General features: G+C 40.0%; 1 protein-coding gene across 1 annotated transcript in view; it reads left to right on the top strand.

The window, feature by feature from the left end:
* Window positions 1-10,860, top strand: part of mcama (melanoma cell adhesion molecule a) — a 44,924-nt gene extending 34,064 nt beyond the window's left edge. The window contains exons 7-16 of the mRNA XM_070917854.1: window positions 461-588; window positions 2,214-2,358; window positions 2,680-2,795; window positions 3,379-3,520; window positions 4,164-4,294; window positions 5,063-5,204; window positions 6,789-6,824; window positions 9,220-9,349; window positions 9,834-9,954; window positions 10,776-10,860. Of these exons, the coding sequence (XP_070773955.1) occupies window positions 461-588; window positions 2,214-2,358; window positions 2,680-2,795; window positions 3,379-3,520; window positions 4,164-4,294; window positions 5,063-5,204; window positions 6,789-6,824; window positions 9,220-9,349; window positions 9,834-9,954; window positions 10,776-10,778 (1,094 nt within the window). The 3' untranslated portion in view covers window positions 10,779-10,860. The remainder of the gene's footprint in view (window positions 1-460; window positions 589-2,213; window positions 2,359-2,679; window positions 2,796-3,378; window positions 3,521-4,163; window positions 4,295-5,062; window positions 5,205-6,788; window positions 6,825-9,219; window positions 9,350-9,833; window positions 9,955-10,775) is intronic.
* The last annotated feature ends 6,423 nt before the right edge of the window (window positions 10,861-17,283 follow it).

The following is a 17,283-nucleotide window of genomic DNA, read 5'->3' as shown; positions in this document are numbered from 1 at the left end:
AAGTCTAAAGGGAACCACCAAAGCCAACATCACATTTAAATGAGCTGATTTACAGACTTTTGTTTCTAAAATTGTCTGTTTAGAAAATTCCTCTTCTTTTACCCACCATTAATAACCTGCGGCCTAAACAGCATACTCCCTGTAATTTGTATATTTATATAATACTCCTTATAGAAATATAGAAAATTTGGGAGTACCATATAGTGCTTTCACACTGATATCAAACACTTCTATCAAATTTGTAACAACATTGTAATATTTTAAATAAATAAGTAATATTACAAATGAATAATCCTGTTGTAATAAATGTATCTGTATCTCAGAAAAAGATCATTTATAGTGACTATGTCACTATAAATGACAAGACACAGTCTGTGCTGTCAGCGTTATGGAAATGGCCTTGTAAAGTGACTTTAGCTGAATAAGCCTGCTTAATTTGATTCTGTGTGTGTGTGTCCAGACCCCACCACCATGGTGGAGCTGTGGAAGGAGTCGCCCCAGGGCTTGGTCAAAGAGGGGGATACTGTGGAGCTGCGTTGCCAGGGTGACGGCAACCCCCCGCCTCCCTTCATTTTCAACAGAGAACAAGTAAGAATGGACGGCATTTTCTCACCCTAAACGTCCCCAAGAGAGAATGGGTGACACACGGGAGACATGTAGGGAATGTTTTTGATATGCAGAGCTCACAGGGCCCCATGTAGACATGAGTGTGCAAGGTCTGTGAAGGCTCTGTCAGCTCTGACCCTGCAGATCCAGGCTGGGGTCTGAGACCGGAGGCCACACTGACAGGGCTCATGGGCAGGACTCATTCCCATGTCAGAGACACACATCCATTGTATGTGTGGACAGTACAAAAACTCAGCTGATGGCCGATTTAACTTTTCCTATCTTGGCAGTCAAGGGCATTTGGTTAGTGGTTGTTGTAACCGTGACTTAAGAGGGGAAAGTGTAATTTTTGTACGGTTCATTATACACCAGAAAACATAATTGTTGGATGAATGACAAACAGAGAGACATTTTTTTTTCTCTAACAGAAAAGAGATCCTCGCTGCCCCTTCCTTATGGCCTGATCATGAATTAATTCCAATGATTCACTGGTGGGGGGGGGCGGGAAAGTAAATCTGTGCAAATTGTTTGTGTCAAGTTCAACTTTGGTGGACTTCTGCATGTGAATTTGCGCTGTTGATGAATAGCAAGCCGTCTGAACAGAGAGCCAAAGAATCCAAAATGGAGAAAGCTCCGCTGCACTATCCACTTTTCTTTAACCTTTTCTGTCTGAGAATAAACTGCTCTACAAAAGGGGAATGGTTTGCAGACAGTTGTGACTTTTTTGAATAAACTGTGTGAATTTATTGTTACTTTAACAACCTAACTAGTTTTCTATCTGACAGTTAGCAAGCTCGCTAGCTCGGAGAGTTTTTTGCCCCCTTTCAGTAACTTTTTATTAAAATTTATTGAATTGAATGATGTACAATCGCTGTGCCGCTCCCTGGTGTGAGCAGGCGTTTAGTGGGGCAAACAACGTTAAGTTTGACCTGGGGGTGCCCCTGGTGGAAAGACCATGTTGTTAACTAAATCAACAGGTCTTTTAGATTCTCAGTCATCCAATATACCAGGTCATAGTATATCTAAAAGTGTAAAGTCTATGGCAACTGGACTTGCTTTAGATTCTTGAAGAAATCAACGGGTTATCCTCTAGCGAGTCTGAAAGTGTTCAGAGGTTTGCATTATCATTTGACTAGAGGGTACATCCTCCACTGTCATGATAGTCCACTAGCTATATATTGAGATATGGTATATACAGTATCAGTCTATGGGAGGTTACCACAGTTCATCTTCTGATGATGTAGCTAGTTTCATGCCAAGATATTTCACTCTGGAACAAGAGACAGTCAAATGGATGGAACAATTGACATGAAATTAAAAGAGAAAACGTTTATACTTTCAAGTAAGTGGGTTTGGATAGTACGATTAAACATTAAGGATTTTGTTTAAATTCTGTCTGGTTTGCACCACTTGTGTTTCTCGGCCTAATGGACTCCAAAGTAAATCGTGACTGCCTTTGTAGCTGTGTCCCCAGATCTCAGGAGTGAAACTGTCCAGTTCCACCCGGATTGTAAAAAAAACAAACAAAGAACATACTGCAGCTTCTGTCGTGACTTTCACACGATCACAATATGGATTTTGATTACAAACTGGAGTATTTGTCGCAGGAGCTGGATGTGGACTTGGAGAGCAGCGGTGATGTGTTGATCCTGTCACCAGTGTCTCGGAAAGACAGCGGCATCTACCAGTGTCGCCCTCTGGACACCAACGGCTACACCGAGGTCAAAGGAGAAATGCAGCTCACTGTGCACTGTGAGGAACAACACACACACACACACACACACACACACGTATATAAACAAACACACACATATGTATAACGTGACATATGTTTGAAACAGGCTTAGAGAAAGAAGCTTTTTCGCTTTGGACAGAGCCAGGCTAGCTGTTTCCCCCTGCCTCCAGTCTTTATGCTAAGCTATGCTAACCACGTCCTGACTCCAGCTCTGTACAAACACGAGATTGATATTGGTCTGAATTTCAGAAAGAAAGCAAATAAGCACAGAAGAACTATTCATTCAACCATTGAATTCATTCGACCTAACTTTGTGAGACTGTGTTTGTTGTGTTCAGACTTGGACCCAGCTGTGGTGGTCCCCAAAGACTCAGAAGCCATGCTCAGAGGAGAGGATCTGACTGCAACCTGCAACGCTCTGTCCTCCCTGAAGACATCCACCGTCTGGTACAAGGTACGACGTACACATAAGACATTAGGACTGATTCCATTGAATTTAAAATCAGCTCATAAATGTAGTCAGTTATAATATATACACTAAGAGTACAAACACATTTCAGTACACTGCCTTTGCATTTTATTGGTCTTTTGTCGATATAGAGCACAGTAGAAAATACTAATATGAATAGTTAGCAATGCTAACACTGAGAAATGTAAAAAAGTATGGGTGCAGTTGAATTATGAATGGGGGATTTGCAGAACAACAATAGTTTCATCATCAGCTGCAGAACTTGAAAACTTAATTCAAAACACGACTAAGAGTCTACAGCCGTGCTAACAGCTCTGTGAGGCTGATGTTTAGCAGTTGTAATGTTTACCATGTTCACCGTGTTAGTTTAGCATGTTAGCATGCTAATATGTGCTAATCATTTGTAACAATTCATCCTCTGGGGACCTTGAATGTACATCCTTAGAGCCGCAGCTCTAACTGATTCAGGTCCGCTGACCGTTCTCAACTGCCAACATCACCTGTTTTCATTCACTGATTGTATGTGTGTGTGATTATTGTCTATGTGTGTGTGTGGGGGTGTGTATAGGATGGGCAGCAGGTGGGTAAGGGGAACACATTGCACCTGAAGGACGCCAACTATGAAACAACAGGGGAGTACACATGTGAGGTGACCGTTCCCTCCCTGCCCGCCCTGCACACCAGCGGCTCCGTTCACATCATCGTCCAAGGTCAGTCATCCCCTGCACCACTTCAACAACTTCACTTGTGAAATGATAGACTTTTTCTATGTTTATTTTGACTGTATTTCTGTAGTTTCTTCTTGTGGGTTCTTAGATATGTGGCCATGTTTTAGTTGCAGGCCTTTTCTTGGTTTTGAGTGGCCTCTCTAGTGACTCTATTCCTATGTCCTCCAATTTGATCGGCCTGAGAGCTCTGATTTAAAACTTCTGCCACAGTTACTACAACTGTCAATCAGGTGAAGTCTGGATCTTATTCCATAGAAGGCAGTGTGACCAAACGTCAATCTGTAGAACTTGAAATGAAGAACTGCATCAGAGTTATGAGTGTGCAGCTTTTTTCCCTTTAAAAGCCTACCAGGAAAGAGGAGGATTGTGCCCGTTCAAACCCCTGGAGGGCTTTTAATGTGACACATCTGTGCAGGAAGTGTCAAGTTCAATTGACAGTAGCTTAACATCGAATGACAAGTAAAACTGGAACCTATTTTTGAATGAAAGCAGTATTTCTCAGAGCAGCAGAATGGAGAGTATGACGTGACTTTACTGATAGATTAGCGCTATGGAAATGTACATTTATTTATTTGTACTTTATCATATGCATACTATAACACCCTGTTTGTGTATGTGTGTGTAGGTGGTCCCCAGTTGGTGGGAGGTGAGCAGGAGGTGCAGATGGAGGAGGCAGCAGGCAGGATGGTGAACCTGAGCTGTGAGGCTCAGGGCCATCCACTGCCCAGCATCTCCTGGAACATCATCGGCAGCCAGGTATCCAGTCTGACGCACAGCACTAACGTACTTCACGATAGGTGGAAATTAGAGGCAGTTCATCATGCAATGTTCATGTACAGTAGACACTAATCTAGATGATAATCATGAAAGTGGTGGAGTCAAACCAAACACAAACCACAGATGTTTGGGTTGATTTATAGTTGTTTATATCATTAAAGTTTTATTTTGTGCGTATTTGTGTGTATAAATGGTTTTTACTATTATTTAACTGCTCTATGATAATATTTTGAGTGATTATCAGAAAAGATTAAAACATATTTTCAGACTTATGGCTTACTTTGTGCTTAAAAAAATGATATGATCTTGGTGCTGAACAAAGACATTTGTCTTTGAAATTCTATGAATGCATAGCAAGGCGGCAAAAATAAGTAAAATGAACCTGGACTCCTGAGGATTATTAATGATTTGCAGTGTTGTCAGATAAAATACATCATTTAATAAAAATTTTAAACAAAAAGTAAAAGTGGTATTTCAGCCAGGAAACGTACTATTTTCGGCAGGTAACAGGTTTGACGGGGTCTCCTGGACATATTTCTTGGCAAAAGTGGTTAAAAGTAAAGTCATTTACACAAATTACTGTGTAAGTGATACACCTACTATATCTCAGATTATAGCCTTTATAGTTTTCCTAGTTGTGCGGACCAGTGCATTTTGCAAATCGTTAATGCTCACTGATGTCGAGATGGAAATGTGCGTGGTGTTCTCATTAACAAAGTGTGTGTGTGTGTGTGTGTGTGTCCACAGAACTGGCAAGAGGTGCTGAACAAAGCTAACGAGCACATGACTCTCAGCGTGGTGTCAGTCAAAGTCACCTCGGACATCAGCGCTCTGTGCAACGCTTCCAACGACATGGGCACTGAAGTCAAGGCTTTCAGCATCAAAGCCAGTAAGAGCCGCTCTCTCTCGTCGCAACTGGAAAATGTGTATGAGTGGATCGCGCTGCTTATTCATGGGGTGGAGAGGGAACCGCATCCAGGGCTTGAAATTGTCATAAACCATCATTTTGTAATCGGCTAAAATATGCAACATTTGCATTTAAACAGTGCTAGTTTGGAAAATTCCTCCATTATGTTTAAGAGCCATACCATGTTTTTGTTTTCATCCGTTGGCCCATTTAATTCAAACCTTTATTCCAACGTGACAGGACGTTTTACGCCACGATGCTCTCACAATATTTGGCCTTGTTGAGTTGAAAAGTAATCATGTGAAGGAAGAGGAGTGTCTCTCTCAGGCTGCATCAGTGATGGAGTTTAAAACTTATTTTGCTTTTGAAGCCTTAATTAATGACCATCATGTGCGTGGCTTGCCTCGCTTCTCACAGTGAATCCACTAATGTGTGCACGCATAGAATGAAAATATGTTAAGTTGGGACTCTTATTTATTCCTATTTGCTCACAAGCTGCATCTGAAGTGTTTTGCTTAATATATATTTTTTAGTGAATTCACATATAGGGTGAGCACTCGCAAGTTTTATCGTTACACTTTTCTTTTTATTAAATCATTAGCAACAGCCCACGACACTCACAGATGTTTCAGGCTCTGCATATGTGTGTGTGTGTGTGTGTGTGTGTGTGTGTGTTAACTGGGTGTCCGGTATCAGTTATTATAATGGCCTCAACTCTCAATCATTAATTATAATTTAATTACATTATTCTGGTGAAATGAGATAATAGTAACACCAACTTAAACAACTCAGAAATGTTTTTCCCCCTTGTGATGTGGGACAAAAGAGAAAAAAAAAAAACCTGTACAACCACATTAATCCTCCGTCGCTCATAAATGTTCAGGTTATGGACGTTATTTTCATGAAATGAATGCTTTACATGCTGTATGTGGGCAAATGAGAGTCCTGACTTAACATCTGTCATTCTTTGCGTGTACAGTGTCGGACTTCATAAAATACGCAGCCGAATTCTCTAATACTTTATAAAATTGATGAGAAATGTTTTTACGGCCTTCATTAGTTCGAATTCGTCATGAAAAATCTGTCCCTGGTGAGAGAACACGTCATCACTTTTCCACCCCCTCCCTCTCTGCTGTCATATCTGAAAGACACATAATAATGGACACATTTGTCTGATTGACAAAAAGTCACCACTTAATGATTAATTCACAGCCTTTTTTGGCTTCTGACCCCATAAAATGAAGTCTACCTGTGACCGCTCATTACAGGTTATGACCACAGTGCAGGCAGGAATTATTCGTTTTCCTTCTCAGACTATTTATTTGAAGGATTTTAAGAGGCCTGAAGTGTTGAAAGTTTCTTTTTTATTCCTTTAAACATCTTGTGACTCCTTTTGGTTTCCTGACCCACAGGTCGGGAACAGATGAAGCCTGCATTGTTGCATATTCTGTCTAAAAAGGTCTTTACGTTCTTTAAAAGTGTGTGTGTCTGTGTGTGTGTGTGTGTGTGTGTGTGTGTGTGTGTGTTTTGGGGTCCCACTCTAAGTGTTGTTCTACTTGTTCACAGTTCCCAGGGTCACCTCAACTGCTCCCTTCTCTCCTGGTAAGATGCTTTACAGTCGCTTCTTATTAAAGACGCCTCTTTCTCTTTCGCTCAGTTTCTTCCAAATCAAAGACTCTCTTCTGTCTCAATGTTCGGGCTTTAGACTAACTTCTGTCTGTGACAATGAAGGGTTGGAGGACCATATACATAATTTATGACTTTCATACTGTGACTGTACACCAGGACTGTCTTTGGTTTGCTGGCAGATCTTTGGGATGGCCTGTAGGCATATTAAATATTCTGTTTGATGCAGAAAGAAAAATCATAACACCAGCAAATTCAAGCATGCAAACAGTTATAATGATACTTGAACCAAACGCTCTGCAGTGGTAAAAAAAAACATTATTTGTACATCCCAGAATTTATTTAAACAAACAAAAATAACTAAGAACACAGTGTCTCACTTTTACGGACTTTTCCAGACAGTCTCGTGTTTTATGGAGGATTTTTACATACCAGGTGAAATTGCAGTGAGGTATGAAGAAGGGCATTATTATGGAGCAATTTTCTGACTTTATCTGAGCCATCACTTCATACCATTAAAATCTTCACTAGCCTGTGGGGAATACAACGAGCAAATAAAGAGCATTTCAGAAAGCCCCCCCCTCCTCCTCCTCTTCACCCACAATCATTAAGAACAACAAAAACAACAAAAAAAACAATGTCAAAAATGTCTAGAGTAGAGAGCTGTGTTTCTCCCAGGATTTAAATGTTTGGTCGCTCCCCTAATTGTTTACTGAGGTTATTAGGGGTCGTGTTTAAACACTCGCACAGTCCCTGCTGCACTCACTTAACGAGGAGTGGAAGATATACTTTAAGAATCAATTACATCACTTTTTTTTTATGACACTCAGAACCATAAAATGAACGACGCCGTCTTCGTCTGTTTCTCCCTTTCTGTGGATTCAGCCTATTCAGAAAGCTGATCTGGATAATTCAATGCAGGAAAAGCAAATAAAATCCAGAAAATAGCATCATCTGTAGTGCGTTGCAAAAGGTGAAAAAGGTTAAGAATAATTTTGGCGGGGTATGGTAAAAAATATGGACTTCAGTTCAAACAGAAGTGTCAACTGTGAGAACAACAGCATCAGCCTGAACATCAACAATCATTTAAAAGATTATTAAGTTAAGCTTGATTAAGTCTCAGGTCGTCTCTGTCACGTTTCACTCCAGTCGTATATTTAGTCCAGGCAGAGGAGAGAAAAGAGAAAGACAGAAAGCTTTGCGCTATTACTTTAAAATGTATAAAAGATCATTACATAAAGTGGGTTGGCATCCCACGAGGCCTAATGTCACACTACAGACCTTTACAGAAGACATTTTGACATGTCACAGTGGGAAAAGCACAGTTATAAAGTGAACTTTATGCAGTATAAATTATGCACACATAGTTATTCAGTAGAATAAACTAATAATATACTCAGTTGGGGTAGAAATAATTAATTCCTGTTTTCCACCTCTCTGTCCATGTCTTGTCATCCTGCTCCGGCTCCTTCTAAAGTGAAATGATCAAAATCAAATATGAAATGAAGTTGCAGCTGTACCAAATGTTAAAGAGCCTCTCAAGCTGCCCGGACATGATGAAGTTAATGTACACTTTTTTACTTTTAGATGAGAGCCCTGCCGGTTTTGTACAGCAGAAATATAACAAACACAAACACAACATGTTCTGATGATACGTTAACATACTGTAGTAGTTCAGGAGAAGATATTCTCCTCTAACACAAACTGAACCAGCAGACCATAAAGTGTAGCTTCTTTGTTTTTTTATAAAGAAAATCCCTCTTTTCATTGTGAGTGGATAATGTAATCTAAATAAAGTTATTAAGGCTACGGGTCACAGATGCTGCGCAAAATAAATGACATTTTTCTGCTGTCCTGCCACTTTAATGACACTGAAATATAATAGACGTAATTTCACGCTCGGCTAATTATTTCTTATGCATGAGGAAAAGGACTTAAGAAACAAAATCGTTTAAATCGTGCAATTTGTAGGTATAGAACAGATGTTCCCTTATCTTTATTTTTAAATAGGGTACTCCAGTCATTTAGCATTGCACTTCCATAAAGTTTGGGGGAGCTGAAAGAGACAGATTTAAAAAAGAAGAATGGCTGAAATTGAAGTCGCAAAGGTCGAGATATTCTGACCTTTAGACCCCAGTAGGGGTCGAAACTCACACACGTCTCTTAATGCAACCAATAGCATCTTTTTGTTAGACCTTTCCTGCCTGGGTCATAAACATCCCAGGTCTTAAAACTTCACACCCAGTATCGTTAAACGCCACTGCCGTCAAAGTAGCAGATAAATAGTATTGCTAGATGTAATCCACATGTTGTTAGACACTAACATGTGATTTGTCTCTCTGTCTGCGTGTGTGTGTGTGTGTTTGTGTAGCTGAGGGCAGCGGGGTGATCATAGTGGTGATCATACTGTGTCTGCTGCTGCTGGCCATCCTCGGCAGCGTTCTCTACTTCCTGCATAAGAAGGGGAAGATCCCGTGTGGACGCTCAGGGAAACAGGAGATGTGAGTACTTTACTGATGAGTCTGGTGATATTCTATATTTGTGTCATCTGTGTATCCAAAGCCTGATATATCTGATTCCTCTGTGCTATAGAGCTCCATTGTCGTCTGAAAACTATTTAAAGTTTATTTTGACCTATTTTGAAAGATGTGAATGGCACAGACAGTTTGGGGAAGTCAGAAGGTATTCAGAGATGGACTAATACATCATAGGTTTTGGTCTCTTCATGGGATTTGTTGACAATAATGAAAAATATCAAATCTTGCCAGGGAAAATTACCCTTTTTAAATGCATCCAAAACCTTAAAATAATGAATGTATTTCTGGTGCTCACAGGATGCAGAAATGTTTAAAACTGACTAAAGAAAAGCTTAAACCTGGATGTAGTAACACAGAAAGTAACGCAAGTTAAAAGATGTTAAAAGAAGCATGTGGTCTGTAATGATACCCAGTCCCACTGCAGTTAGTCAACCCTTGTTTCTGTCAGCAGCACCAAAGAGAAGACCACCAAAGATGACATTGTCGTGGAGATGAAGACCAACACAAAGAATGAGGACGCTGTCCTCCTAAAGGCTGTCAACGGAGACAAAAAGGGCCCTAATGACCAGGTAATTATTAATTATTATTTCACAGTAAAAAAAAAAAGACTCAAAGCCTAAAGACCTGCTAACATACAACATGTTATGCATAAGTTTACCAGTTGTGGAAGAGTTGGCTCACTTACATGGTCCCCACAGAAGCTGTTTTAAATGTGGATATGTAATGTATTCGGGGTAATAGCCGTGGCTTTTGTATCAATTATTTAATGGTTATAAATAAACCCCCACCAGCTGCTGGCGTGCAGAAAACAAATTGTGATGGAATGAGGATTTCTGGACGTGATGCAAACAGTGTTTGTGACTTAAAGGGATACTCCCGTGTTTGTCAGTATTATCTCCAGTGCTTTAATGCTGTTTGTTTGGCTGTTAAATGTGGCTAAAATGGCTGCTATTAGTAGCAGAATGAATATGAGAATGTTTATGGTTTTAAATGACCTTTCACAGAGGTGTCATTGGTATATTGGTTGTCAACATTATAACAGTACATGCAGTGCTTTGTTTTGTTCAACAAAAAGTCATTTTGTGCAGAAATATAATGGATTTTTAACCTTTCAAGTGATTCTGACGGCATACGGTTGTCTTTGTAGAAATATGTTATAGTCTGTTTTTGGGGAGATGTAGTGACGTCTTTTACGCTACCACTGTGCTTTTTATAATTCAGTAACTTCAACAATAATGTGTTTTCGATATCACTATCTGTTGCAGTATTCTGTTGGTATTTATTTTAACATTAGAGACACAATGACACCGCTCACTTGTCATGTATAGTAACTGTAGCCGTGTAGGTGTGACGCTGGTGTTGACGCTGATGTCCTCCTCTGTCCCTCCAGTAAAGTCCCTGCTGGTTCATCAGTGACGTCATGCAGCAGGACGCAGGACACATGAAGCCAGCAGTCAGTGTGTGTTGGAGCGGAGGAGGCAGGAGACGCTCCCACTGATCTGAGACCTGCAGGGTAACACCACCTCACAGTCCGGACTTTCCCCCATCGTGCTTTGTTCTCGGCAGTATTCAGTAGATTTAAACACGGCCACGTCCACACACACACATTACACACACACACACACACACACACACACACACAGGTGTGTATGTACAGATGTGTATTTTCTTTTGAGTGAATGTTTGCTTCCTCGACATTCAGTTTGTTTTTCTACTATTTCCTCAAACTGTGTTCAGCTCGTGTTCAGTGTGTGTTTATGATGGTGTCTCATGTGCATCATCAACTTCTTTTTTTTCTTTCTTTTTTTTTAATGAAAGTGTATATATTATATATATTTTGTTATTTAAGATATTTTGGCACTCAGATTTTCAGTTCACGTTGGCGTCTGGGTCATGTGCATGTTGATCCGTGTTCATGGGTCCAGGTGAGTTTCAGGACAGGATATGATGTCAGAGACCAAACGCTGGCTGCTCCCCTGTGGCAGCTCTTAACTGTCGCTTCGCAGTCACACTGAGAGAGAAGGCTTGTCGGTGTGTTTGCTTCAGTTTGATTTTTGATTGATACCAATATTTGTAGAAATTAATATTGAAATTTACCCCCCAAAAAAGGGAAAAAAATACAAATACTGAAGCGTTTCCTCCAGAATCGATGTTTTGTTTTGGTGGAAAACCCTCTGAAAAAACAGTCTGAACATCAGGAGACACTAAAGCTTGTGACGCAGGATAATCATAACTGATATTATCTATAAAACCTGTCAATCAGACACACTGGCAGCCTTCTTTTGCAAACTGCTGTCAAGCCCTTGTACTGTTTGTAAATACATGTAGTGTACAGACCTGCTAGTGGTGGCCTTGGACTGTTGCTGAAGGTGAAAAGGTCAAAGGTTAGTGATCTGCTGTGCCTGTTTTGAGAATGCATCATACACTGAATTTGTTTTTTGTTTCTTTGGTTTGCTCTTGTGTGTTTTCTTTGTGTTTCCACTGAGAGCTAGTTGGGCCTGAAGAAGTGTTCCAGTGTTTGAGCATGTTTGACGCGTTTACTACAGATTATACACACACACAGTACTGCTGAGTATTCTGCACAAGTTTCTGTGCAGTTTGACAATAAACTGGCTCTTAAAACATTTAGTTTTCATTTAGTTCAAAGGTACAATATTATTCCATAGTAATGCAGACTGATTATAAAAGTCTGAATCTTTTAGAACAATAAAAGCAGACATGGGTGTTCTTACTGAACTCAAGATCTCAAGTTTCAAGGTGTCTTTCTAAAGTACTGAGTGAATGTAAAGCAGTGGCTGTGCTCTCCCCAGTTTGCCGTGTAATCATCTCTACATTCAAGTCACAGAGCAAAGAGAATCCCTGACGATCTTTGAAAGTTGTTTACCGACACTTCACAGAGTCCTTAAACCCTTCTGACCATCTGGATCAACCAGATATTCCATCTGCTGTATTTTAACTCATATAACTCTAAGATGCAACTTTCTGCGAATTTCCTAAAACGATAACCAAAAATGACAAATCACCTTTCTCTCTTTGTTGTGTATGAAAATATTGATTGGTCAAAAACGGACAGTGACATACTGCATCTCCTCGCCCGATTTGTAGGATGCAAACCAAAACTTTTAAGTTTTATTATTATTTTATTCCTCAGCTTCCTCAAAGAGGTTGCTACTCTTCCTGGGGTCCAACAAAAACAAAATAAAAAAACAATTTAAAATCACATTGATCAATAGAACACGAGAAAAGGCAAAACAAGCCAAATATAAAGATCATAGCAATAAAAATAATCAAAAAAGGTTCCAAAACAGCAATAACTTTATTTTCATCATTTTAAAAATGGGTTAAAAACATTTTATATTGTGCAACAGATGGATTTTTTTTTTGATCCAGATGGGTCTTTGAAGATTCTGTAAATACCTTCAGAAGATCTTCTTCCTTTTTAAAAGATCATCAGGGATTTATTCTTCAGAAAAATGGATATTTGAATGTTCTGATAATAGATGAGAGGCACAAACTGGAGCTCATCTACAGGATGCTCAGATGGTGTGTCACTGTGTCACTGTGTCTGATTTATAGTAAACCAGCTAAAACATGCAACAACACTGGCGTTCTCCTTTTGAGGCCCGTGTTGTGAATATGATGTACTGATCGCTCACTGTGTAGGTTATTGTGAAAAGACACCTTTTGTTGCTGCGAGCGCTACATTGCCCAGATGACTTGCAACATTAACAAAGTAGTGATATGCTTTCTGTTTTGTTTTGTTTTTTTTCCACTGAGTTGAGGTGTTGAAGTTGTAGAAATATCCAGGTACGGGACGTCCTCAGGCAAGAAGTGTCCTCGTGCGCGGTGCGACGCTGTTATTATGGTTTAGAGAAGCTGCACAAAGCCATAACACCAACCCTCCGCGGTCGTGCAGTCAGACGTTTCTGATTTGATCCATAAATCTGCACCTCGTCTTCTCAGTTTAGTACCACGTTTTCAGTTCATTGTTCTGGATTTTTCACCAGTTGGAAAACAAGTTTGAAACTGATCATTGCAATTATGTTCTTTTTTTTCCTAAGTGTGTGTAAATTAAGTACTGTACATGTGATTCCTTGATGCTTGCGTTTTTTTATATTTTTTGCAAGAAAATAATGCCAAATAAAAAATGTTTCATTTAAAGAGAGACCATCTTTCTTCTGTCATTATTTTAGCTGAGGTATGAAAGTGTAGTTATTGTTGGAAGGCTTTCCTTTTGCCCGAGGGCTTAATATGAAGTTCAGTGTGCTCTCTGCTAGCGCTGCACAGCCCCACAGTGAGGAGACAGGAAGCAGCGCTGCCTCCAAACCGCTGTCAGCACGAGCTGGAAATGACTCCAACAGTAGCTCAGATTTCCAGCTGGAGTCTGGAAGGAGGACGGACAGAAAACACAGCTCACATCTGCAACAAATTCGAGCGCCTCCATAGCTGCCCGTCTCACTGCAAAACAACGCCAGCTACTCTCTTTTCATGTAGCCACGACCGGAGATATTAACTTTTTTTTATTCCACACATTCTTCTTCCTTGTCAAAACCTGGCGCCTACATTACCCACAATGCAACTCAACCGCAGACAGTCGGTTGTGTTATGCTAGTAGCGGCTAAAGTAGTCTCAAGCAGAGATGAGGAGCAGGTGACACTGCTTTCTAACTCATTACCTCCAGAATTTATACATTTTCAAACTTGTCTTCAGCCTCCACCAATACAAATGCTATGCTAACATGCTGATGTTTAGCGGGCATCTTTTCCAAATTTTGACTTGAAGATGGCATTAGATGAAAAATCAGGGGATCACAAAAGTTATTACATTTCCCCCGAGGGAAGCATGAATGTTACAGCATAATAACTATCCCTTATTGGCATACAGTAAACAAGCACTGCTGCTGTTTTGGTGCATGGAGGAAACTACTTACAGTGTCCAAGACATATTTTAACTATTTAATACCGTAAATGTAGAGACTTGAGACTTTTACAGACACACTGGTGACAACATGTAAAGTGTTGTTTTACTCTACTGTACTGTATTGCAGTGTACTACTCAAAAGTACTTTTGGGTGTACTAGTCATTACGGACAAACGACACAGATCAAATGTTAAAGAAAATACTGTTTAATTAAAAATCTTAATGGCTTAGGCATGAAAACATGGCAACACAACGAATGCTGAGGATATTAAAAAGACAATAAATAAAATCATATTTACACAAGCAATAACAAAGCAATGAAGACAAGTTTTTAGTAGGCAAGTTCTCGTTGAAAAGGCTAGTTTATACTGATTATACAACACGTCATTAACCAGTGGATCTGAACCAACACGCCAGCTTGAGTTTGAGTGACTCTGAGGGAAACTGTGTGTGTGTGTGTGTGTGTGAGAGACGGCGGAGCCTCTGGCAGTAATTCAACATGAGTGCGACTGTCAGCCTCAAGTGTATCCTCACACAGCGGCACTTTCATGGTCAAGAGTTAGTCCCTGTTAGAGCGAGTGAACTCAAAGCCGAGGGACCGACGACTTTTGGGGCAATTAAAGCTTCAAGATTTCAGCAGGGACGTGATCAATGTACACTTGGTCAGTTTTTGCTGATTTTACTGCTTTTCCTCGTGGGTTTACATCGTTGAACATAGACGTTTCCTCACTATTTCAATCACTTCAGGCAACACTTCAGTTTTCTGTTTTCAAGAGCATGGAGACAGCGACCAATGGATTCTACACACTTGTCGACATGTTTCAAACGTTTTTTGGGAGAAGAATATATCGAATTGAAATTTGACAAATATGCCAGTATCAAAGGTTTGGCCAGGATCATTGATCAATAAAGATTGTTTTTCTATTGTTAAAAGCAGCTAATGTGCTATCATGTATGGTTGAGAAATATTGTCATAACTTAGTCATTGTATTATTAAAAAGGCTACTTCTGAATATATTTTAATTATGACCAAATTATTTACCATACAGGAAGCATTTCTGTTTACTTTTCTCTGTTAATCACATGCATGTTTACACACAAGACAGTTTTTAATGGTAAATAAACGTTCATCCTCTGAACTACTGCAGCATTAGAAGAGTGTTCATGGGCCCAGGATGTGATCTAACATGTGATCGATATTCAAAACAAGACTTTGTGTCGGTAGTATCAATACTTTTGGGATAAGTCAGCCGATAAGTACAGTAAGCATGTTACATTCACTAAACTAAAATAAACATTGGACACGGTTTGTTATTATGACATAGTATATATTGGAATTAGTAACGTTATTGAAAGTGAATATCTGAGACAACCGCATTCAGAGAAGGGCTCCAATTAAAAACAGAAAGTGTAGATTTCCATTTCATTTAAGCAGTAAACATGGAGGATCTGTTTTGTTTTGGTTCGTCTGCTGGCGCGTGCAGGCTGTGATGGACAGAAGGCACATTGACACGTTACTGCAGAAATCAAAAGTGACGGTTGAGGATCTATTTTGGGGAAGAAAAAGGAGGAAATTGCACTCATAGTTAAAAAGGGACACTTGTTTTCCAGTTTACACGTGAAAGAGGAAATGAGACTCAGCCCCGTCTGCTTTCTGGCAGCGTTCCTAAATGTGCGCATTAATATGGAACAGCCATGTTACAGCGGATGGAGCTTCTCTCATATTGGATTTGTATTCTGCACTGATGTAGTCCTGGACTCAGATCAGACTCACGACACCTTTTTCATCCGTGCTCTAAATGATCCTGTGGTTGCTTTAATACACAGGCCCTCGTGTGAGCTACGAATGCCACTGACAGGCTGATGTACCGTACGAGTAAGGGTGCAGTGACTGGGAGGGACAGCTGCTCATTATTGGTCCACTGGAAAGAAATCGAAAAACCTGAGTGAAACACAACTTTAGAGGACTCAATTTTAATTCTATTTTCTCCATTTCCCCATAATCGATGAATCGTTTCAGCTCTAATATCTTATCTTAGGTTGCGTACCAGCTGCTGACTTTCAACATTCAATTCAAAGTGTCATGAACTGCTGAGTGACTGAAACGTCCGCTTCAGCCATCCAGGACTGTGATATGTTGTGTGATGGGTGGATTATGGCGACCAAATTAGACACCTCCAGAGTTTGAAATTGGAGGAGGTGAATGGGGCGTGGGGAAGCAAACCTGATTTTAAAATATTAAATATATTGGCTGAATGTAAATATAATGAAAGTATGGTAACAATAAGAAAGAAAGTCCGATCCTTGGAGTGAGTTAGTGCTCGTCCACAATGCCAACACTACATCGTCATCCCTATATGTCCTTTAGCATCTGCTCATTCATTACATTCAACCCTGGCTTATTACTGTTTATTTATTACTGTTTTTTTTGCTTTAGATCTCAATGTCACTCCCTTCAATCTGAAGCTGTTCTGGGTACAAAGGTGATGCTGAGCTAAAGAAAAATCTAACAGCACTTGTTAAAAGAAACTATCTGAGCGTACAGAAGCTTTTGAGTAAATAAATGAGCCTTCAGTGTCAGACCACCTGGGATGGTGGCAGGCAATCATGGAGTTAAATGACAAAATAAACTTCTGAAAATTCAGCCATTGTTAGTACTATACACAGCACAACACCTTATGAGAGTACTTTAAACATTAAACTTGTTATTTCATTATAGAACCATCATTGAACCGGGAGCTGAGGGGAAATATGGAGTCACGTTCGACTTGTCAAATACCATCGAAACAGAGCGAGCCACAGTGACGCGTACGACATGAAGCCCTGCAATACTGCACTGCGACTGAACATTCACATTCATCAGCGTGAGCACACACACCACAGAGTTAATCACTAATTTTTCCGACCAAACTTGTGTCGCTACATATTCGTACGCCACAATTTGCCAAGAAGCCCGTAAAGCACCAGAGTGAATGGCT

This window comes from Enoplosus armatus, chromosome 13 (assembly GCF_043641665.1).
Source record: "Enoplosus armatus isolate fEnoArm2 chromosome 13, fEnoArm2.hap1, whole genome shotgun sequence".
Lineage (NCBI taxonomy): Eukaryota > Metazoa > Chordata > Actinopteri > Centrarchiformes > Enoplosidae > Enoplosus > Enoplosus armatus.
Note: the sequence above shows the minus strand (reverse complement) of the source record. Positions and strands in the feature narration are given on the sequence as shown.